Below are 6919 nucleotides of genomic sequence, written 5' to 3'. Positions count from 1 at the left end.
GCCACTGGACAGCTAAGTTATAATGCTTTTTCTGTTTTTAACACATGAGCACTTTTTATTTAAGTTTCTATTTTTTATTAGGAAAGCACTGGGCAATGAGGGAAAGTGTACACCTTAGGGGCTCCTACTACTGAGAAGGGAAAAAAGCAGCATTATTTTCTTCCCCTGACCCGGGCTTTGCAGCATGCACGGTCTTAGTTACCTGACCAGGGATCAAGCCCACGCCGAGTGGCATGCGGCATGTGGATCTTAGTTGCCTGACGTGGGGTCAGACCCGTGTCCCCTGCATTGGGAACGTGGAGTCTTATCCACTGGACCACCAGGGAAGTCCCAGGGCTTTTTAAATATACTGTAGTCATAGGACATGAAATGGGAAGAGATATGCTAATTGTAGAATGGTTGAAATTATTGACTCTATTTTTAAAATACTGGAAATGATATAAAATGGAAAGGGTTTTTTTGGTTTATTTCTTTTTGTTTTTAGTTTCAGTGTTAAGTAACTTTCAGGAGGTTGTTACTGTACTGTGTCCATAACATCAAATTGAGTTAAGGAGGCCTTATGAGAAACTTTCAAAGGATCGATTATTTTGAAAATATGAAAAGTTCAATTTTATGTGAAATTTTAAATTAAAAAGATTTATGTGTATTACAGTTATTTTGATGAAGGATCGGGTAACAAACAAGTCTAGACGCTTTGCTTTTATTACTTTTGAGAATTCTGCAGATGCAAAGGATGCTGCCAAAGATATGAATGGAAAGGTAAGAGTCATTTAATAATATTTTGTGTTCTCCATTTAATACTATTTCTAGATTGTTTCTCTTTTTTCTAATTTTTTAAACTAACATAATGCCATATAAGCCTTCACTCTCCTTTTTGTCACATAAGTACTGGATTATCTGGTTGGAAAGAGATTGAAATTCACATTAGCATTAACAATATATTTTAAACCTCTTTTAGCATTCAAACATAAAAGTAAATAAGTTTCAGCCTGTAGAGCACTCCCCAATATCCCATACTGTTTTTGTTTTTTTTTTTTTGCTGTACGCGGGCCTCTCACTGTTGTGGCCTCTCCCGTCGCGGAGCACAGGCTCTGGACGTGCAGGCTCAGCGTCCATGGCTCACGGGCCCAGCCGCTCCGCGGCATGTGGGATCCTCCCGGACCGGGGCACGAACCCGTGTCCCCTGCATCGGCAGGCGGACTCTCAACCGCTGTGCCACCATGGAAAACCCCTATACTGTTATTTTTAAGTCTCGGCTTTTTTTTGGTGGGGGGGCGGGTACGCGCGCCTCTCATTGTTGTGGCCTCTCCCGTTGTGGAGCATCGGCTCCGGACGTACAGGCTCAGCGGCCGTGGCTCACGGGCCTAGCCGCTCCGTGGCATGTGGGATCTTCCTGGAGTGAGGCACGAACCCGTGTCCCCTGCATCAGCAGGCGGACTCTCAACCACTGCGCCACGAGGGAAGCCCAAAACTGTACTTTTAATTGCATATTTGCTCCAAGATTTTTTTTATATTGTAGGTAATATTTTTCCCATTTTATATTGCAGGTAATATCTTTTTATATTCATCATACTGTGAATTGTTAATTGTTAAAATTACCTCCAGTGCTTCTCAGTTCTCATAGTGTGGAACACATACATTAATTCCCTTTTTCTATAGCTTGGTTTCTGGTATGCTGCAGGCACTTGGCACATGTTGACCCTTTTACTTTACTTTCATATTTTAAGGTATGGTAGTACCTAAAAGTTGATTTTGACTCATGATTTTATTTTGGGTGCAGAGATAAATTTGTGTTATGAAGAACAGTTGATGGTGATCCCCCACCCCCATTTTCTTTGTTTTCAAGCACAAGAACGCGTAGTCTGTGTAGACATTAGTCTTCACTTCTTTATTCAACAGATATTTTATTGGCAGGCATTGATTTAGCAATTGATTAATGGTTGTGGCTAAGACAAAATACCTATTTTCTTGGACACTTGTGTTGTAGGGTGAAAGATGAGAAGCATACAAGTAAAAATAAATACAATTTCATATGCAAAAATATTAAGGGAAATAAAGTAAGTAATTTCATTAGAGCTTAAGGGGAGTGGTGGACACTATTTCTATACATATAGATCTAACAATGTTATATCCTGAATGTTGGGAGGGAGGCAGCCATTCATAAGTCTGTGGGGTGGGAAACATTTTGGACCCAGAAACAGAAAAGGAGGCCCTAAGGTGGGAACACATGGCTGTTGAGGCTGTTTGTATTGGGCCAGGGCCCATCCACATCCACCAGAAGTCTTAGTAGGAATTCAGCATTTAAAAATGTTTTCCAAAAATAACATGAAACAGCTAGAGTGTTTTATGTAGAGCAATTATATGATGATTTGAATTATGTTTTCAAGAATCACTTTGGCATCTATAGAAGGTTAATTTAGGAAGTTGTTGGAAGATTAAGAAATGTAAGCATTTCTGAAACATAAGAATATGAAGTAGTATTATAATAAGTTACTCTTTTGGGACATGTTTAAACAATTGAATAAGGCAAGAAATATTAAGGACCAAATAAGTGCTCTATTTAAAAAAAATCAGGGAAATTATTAGAAGTAAATACAGAACAGCAATCATGTGGGAAAATTTTCTTTCTCTTAATATTTAATAAATGCTAAAAATAATTAGAGTAGGAATAACCATTTTGAATAAATAACTGAATAATTTTATTTTTTAAATGACACGTGTACTTTTATATACCCTTGGGACACTGAAAACTTTGAATGGTAGAAGTACAGAAATGAAGTGAGTTTAGTTATCCATTATAGAAAATAAAAGGGTATATTCTCTGATGATAAGTGAGAGGTATTAATCTTCTTTTAATACCAGAGGACGTTTCAGGGAGCTGTAACTGCCAATACATACACTTTGTGTTGGATGACTTACTGAAAGACTGTTACTAATTAAGTCTCATTTATTTGGCATGGTGAAGGACACAGTCATTTCAGAAGAAAATGTTTGCTTTGTGGAAAAAATACTGATCTTGAACTAGTGCAGTAGTAAATAAATTTGATATAATGTTACTCATGTTATACTTTAATCTTTTTAGTCTTTCGATGGAAAAGCAATTAAAGTAGAGCGAGCCAACAAACCATCTTTTGAAAGCGGTGGTAAACAGAGACCACAACCTCCTGCGAGAAACAGGGGCCATCTGAGAAATCCGAGACATGGAAGAGGAGGAAATGCAAGAGGAGGAAATGGAAGAAGAGGAAATGGAAGAGGAGGAAATGGAAGAAGACGAAATAGAAGAGGAGGAAATGGAAGAAGAGGAAATGGAAGAAGAGGAAATGGAAGAGGAGGAAATGGAAGAAGAGGAAGTGGAAGAGGAGGAAATGAAAGAGGAGGAAATGGAAGAAGACGAAATGGAAGAAGAGGAAATGGAAGAGGAGGAAATGGAAGAGCAAGAGAGCATCCCTCACGTGGAGGACACTTGGGTAATGTTTTAAAATACAAGGCTGCAGCCATAGGACCGAAAAACCATAAGTTTAACTGTATAGAAACATCTCAGTTTTTATTCCATCCTTTGTGAGCAAAGTAGTCTGTAAGAATTATTAGGTGATGAATTACCTTGATAGTCAGAAGTATTTCTAAGTGGTAAAGAATTATTGTAGTTATAAAATGACTTAACTAGATAATATGCAAAAAGTTAATCCCCTGACAGGGAATTAGCATAAAGTTTAAACTAAATTCAGTCTCTTTTACCATTATTACTAATTGCCTCTTTTCTTCAAGAAGTTTTCTACGGAGTTTACTACTATCGATCATACATTAGCATTTTTCACTTTAGGGCCAATAACTTTATATGAGTTTAAGTCAATGATTCATTAATAATCTATTAGAAATACATTGATTAATTTTATTCTAAGAGTAGACTTATTGCATCATAAAAATACTAGAGAATCTTGAAAACTACACCACAGAAAATAAAAGTCACTCAGAATATCCACAATTCAGGGATAAACACTTCATATTTTAGGTTTCACCTTGCAGTATTTGTCTTAAGTGTATGTGTTCAGACATCTAAGCAAATCTCCATTGTCATTTTGATATGAGGCTTTCCTCCCTGGGTCTGTTGTTTGCATTTGGGGGAAAATACCTTAGGGAAATAAATAGAGCTTTAGATTCTAAAAGGTGTCTTTGATTCAGGAAAAGAGTAAAAACCTCTGCTTCAGAAATATGTATGTTTTCTTTGTGTATGTATTAGAGGAGAAAGTCGTTGAAAATGTATTTTTTGAATTTTTTCAGAGAAGTTTTCTACTTAGTAAGAAAAGGAAGAAAAGCACTTTGTATTTCAAAAACTTCCATATATTTAACAACCTTTGTTTCATCTATTAACCATAACCAGTCTTCAGAAATAAAACGTTTAGTTTCTTTTTGTGATAATTAGATGTGTGAATTTTAGGAAATGCTTTTTGAAAGTTCCATTAAAGGGTGTGCCCATTTTAAGATAACATAGTTTTGTTCTTTTCCCACTAACTTGATCTTGAGAAAAGTTTACCAGTTCGTATTCTGCCATGTGTAAGAATACTCATGTTTTCTTGCCTGTGGCAATACAGGGGAATTGGAATATATCTAAACATTTTTCCGGTTAGAAAGTTAAAACATAAATTTTCAGTATTTAATGTGAATTTCTTAAATACTATTAAAATTGAACGCAACATAGCCCTTTTCACTGAAAAATCAACATTAAGAGTTGATCTATGAATAACACAGGCTTGAACTGTGGGTCAACTTACAAGCAGATTTTTTTTTCAATAAATACATATTACATCACTACGTGATCCAAGGTTGGTTGAATCCATGGATGCAGAACTAGGAATACTGGGCCAACTGTAAAGTTATAAACAGATATGTATATGTTTGTATGTATATACTTAACTGTTAGGTAATGCATCTTTTATTCATCTTTTTTATTTTTAATGTTTTGATTTATACCTAGGATGGAGCGGCTGGGCCCATGGGCCATGGCCGCTGAGCCTGCGCGTCCAAAGCCTGTGCTCTGCAATGGGAAAGGCCACAACCGTGAGAGGCCCGTGTACCGCAAAAAAAAAAAAAAAAGCTTCCTTGACACCAGAATTATATAACTAATAACTTATCATCTTCCTCCTAAAATGATCAAAAATTCAGTTTTACATTTAATTTATCCAGGTTTTTCTGTACTCTCTCTCTTCTCCCCAAACTGCTTTCATACCAGTGGTTCTTGAATTTCTTCCTAGATTTTCCAAACTGACTTTTACAGTAAGTCTTTGAACTGTACTAACTTATGTGTCATATGAGCAAACAATCTTACTGGTTTAGACAAATATGAAAGCTGAAGACTGGGGTAATTGTCTAGTGAAAATTTATAACAATAAGTGAAACTTGACCAATGAAAAAATGTTGATTCTACTTAACTAAAAAGATTTCATTTAAACACAGGTTGTGGTGGATATACTCCTAGTCTCAATGCGAGTTCTTCCAGGGGACCCTTTCCAGTTAAAAGAGGACCACCTTCGAGAAGTGGAGGTCCTCCTCCTAAAAGATCTGCTCAAAGACCAAGCAGTAGTGGGATGGGAAGACAAGGTAAATGCTATGTAATGCAGAGACAGTTGATTCTTATTAATGAAAGTGAACTATTTTAAACAGAATGTTTAAGCAAAATGGAAAGTGAGAAGCATATGAACATGTTTACCAATCACTAATTTATTGATTGATTTGTGGTTGGGAAATAATCTTTTAGTTTTTAATTATACATGTAGTAGGTGATTAGCACTGCAGTGGGGAAAACATTGCTTGTATGTCCATGTTTGCTATAGGATTCCTCTTAATTTAAGTTGTTGCTAACACTTTTTGGTTAGTAGGCTTCTTTATCACATAGTTTCAATATCAGAATTTTCATGAAAACTATGTCCTGTGAGAGAATGTTCTGGTCTGTAGAGTAGTTTAGCTATGTATATTGGCCACCTGGTTTTTAATTTAATTATTATAAACAATAACTGAAACTTGCCATATGAACTGTAGTTTGTGCTCTTAAACTTTTTTAGCACTGTTTTCTGATCCTTAATATGGTACGGACTTGAAACAGTCATTATCAAATTTCCATTTTATGTGTAGAATATTAATGAAGCCAAATGTAGCACGGTACTGACTTCAAAATACAACAGAAGCTAAGAACCCTACCCTTTCCATTATTAGATGGTTAGCCTAGAGAACAAACAAGAGAAGAGAACAAACAACGTCCTCGTGACCTCTAGGAATTAGGAATAAGAATTAACACATGAAGAGAACATTATTTATGGGAGGTAGTTCCATATTTTGGAAGTGGTACAGTGTTTTTCAAATGAGCCCTTTATTGCTAATAAACAATAGAAGTCACTATTGCTATCATCATAAAAGGTCAATAATTAAGGTTGTACACATAAAGGAGAGAGCCAACCACTTGGTGATTGAATATGTGACAGTAGTTACCAAAAATTAATTATTTGCTCAAATCCTGAGAAGTTTTCCCTACTGCTGGTAATTTAAAGGGTATGTGAAATGTATAGGGAAAGGGAGATGTCCGAAAATAAAATGTTCAGTGGTATCATTTAAAGGGAAACAAAAATGTGCATAAATGGAATTTTAGAAGGAGTAGTTTTTTAAAATGATTTTGGACAGAGGAAGGATATCAGACTTTTGAATTTTTCTTTGAAACATTACTGTCAATTCTGAGATACTTCAACATAAGCATTTTTAAATTAAAGGCTCAGTATCACGTGGAAGACAAAATTATGGAGGTCCTCCTCACAGAGAGCCAGTCTCTTTTCGGAGAGTTGGCTATATGTCACAAAGAGATGGTGGTTATGCTACTAAAGATAGGTAAGAAAAAACACAGTATATGAATTAAGCCATGGTTAATTTTGTTGTT

At 35.9% G+C, this 6919-nt stretch overlaps 1 protein-coding gene across 1 annotated transcript in view; it reads left to right on the top strand.

The window, feature by feature from the left end:
• The window catches only part of LOC114891715 (RNA-binding motif protein, X chromosome-like), an 11549-nt gene that overhangs the window by 3069 nt on the left and 1561 nt on the right, over positions 1-6919 (top strand). The window contains exons 2-6 of the mRNA XM_029215970.1: positions 667-759; positions 3083-3217; positions 3413-3467; positions 5452-5595; positions 6756-6870. Of these exons, the coding sequence (XP_029071803.1) occupies positions 667-759; positions 3083-3217; positions 3413-3467; positions 5452-5595; positions 6756-6870 (542 nt within the window). The remainder of the gene's footprint in view (positions 1-666; positions 760-3082; positions 3218-3412; positions 3468-5451; positions 5596-6755; positions 6871-6919) is intronic.

Source organism: Monodon monoceros, unplaced genomic scaffold, assembly GCF_005190385.1.
Source record: "Monodon monoceros isolate NGI ecotype Baffin Bay Population unplaced genomic scaffold, NGI_Narwhal_1 Contig85_ctg1, whole genome shotgun sequence".
NCBI classification, from domain to species: domain Eukaryota; kingdom Metazoa; phylum Chordata; class Mammalia; order Artiodactyla; family Monodontidae; genus Monodon; species Monodon monoceros.
The sequence above is the reverse complement of the archived record's forward strand: the minus strand, read 5'-3'. Positions and strand labels throughout refer to the sequence as shown.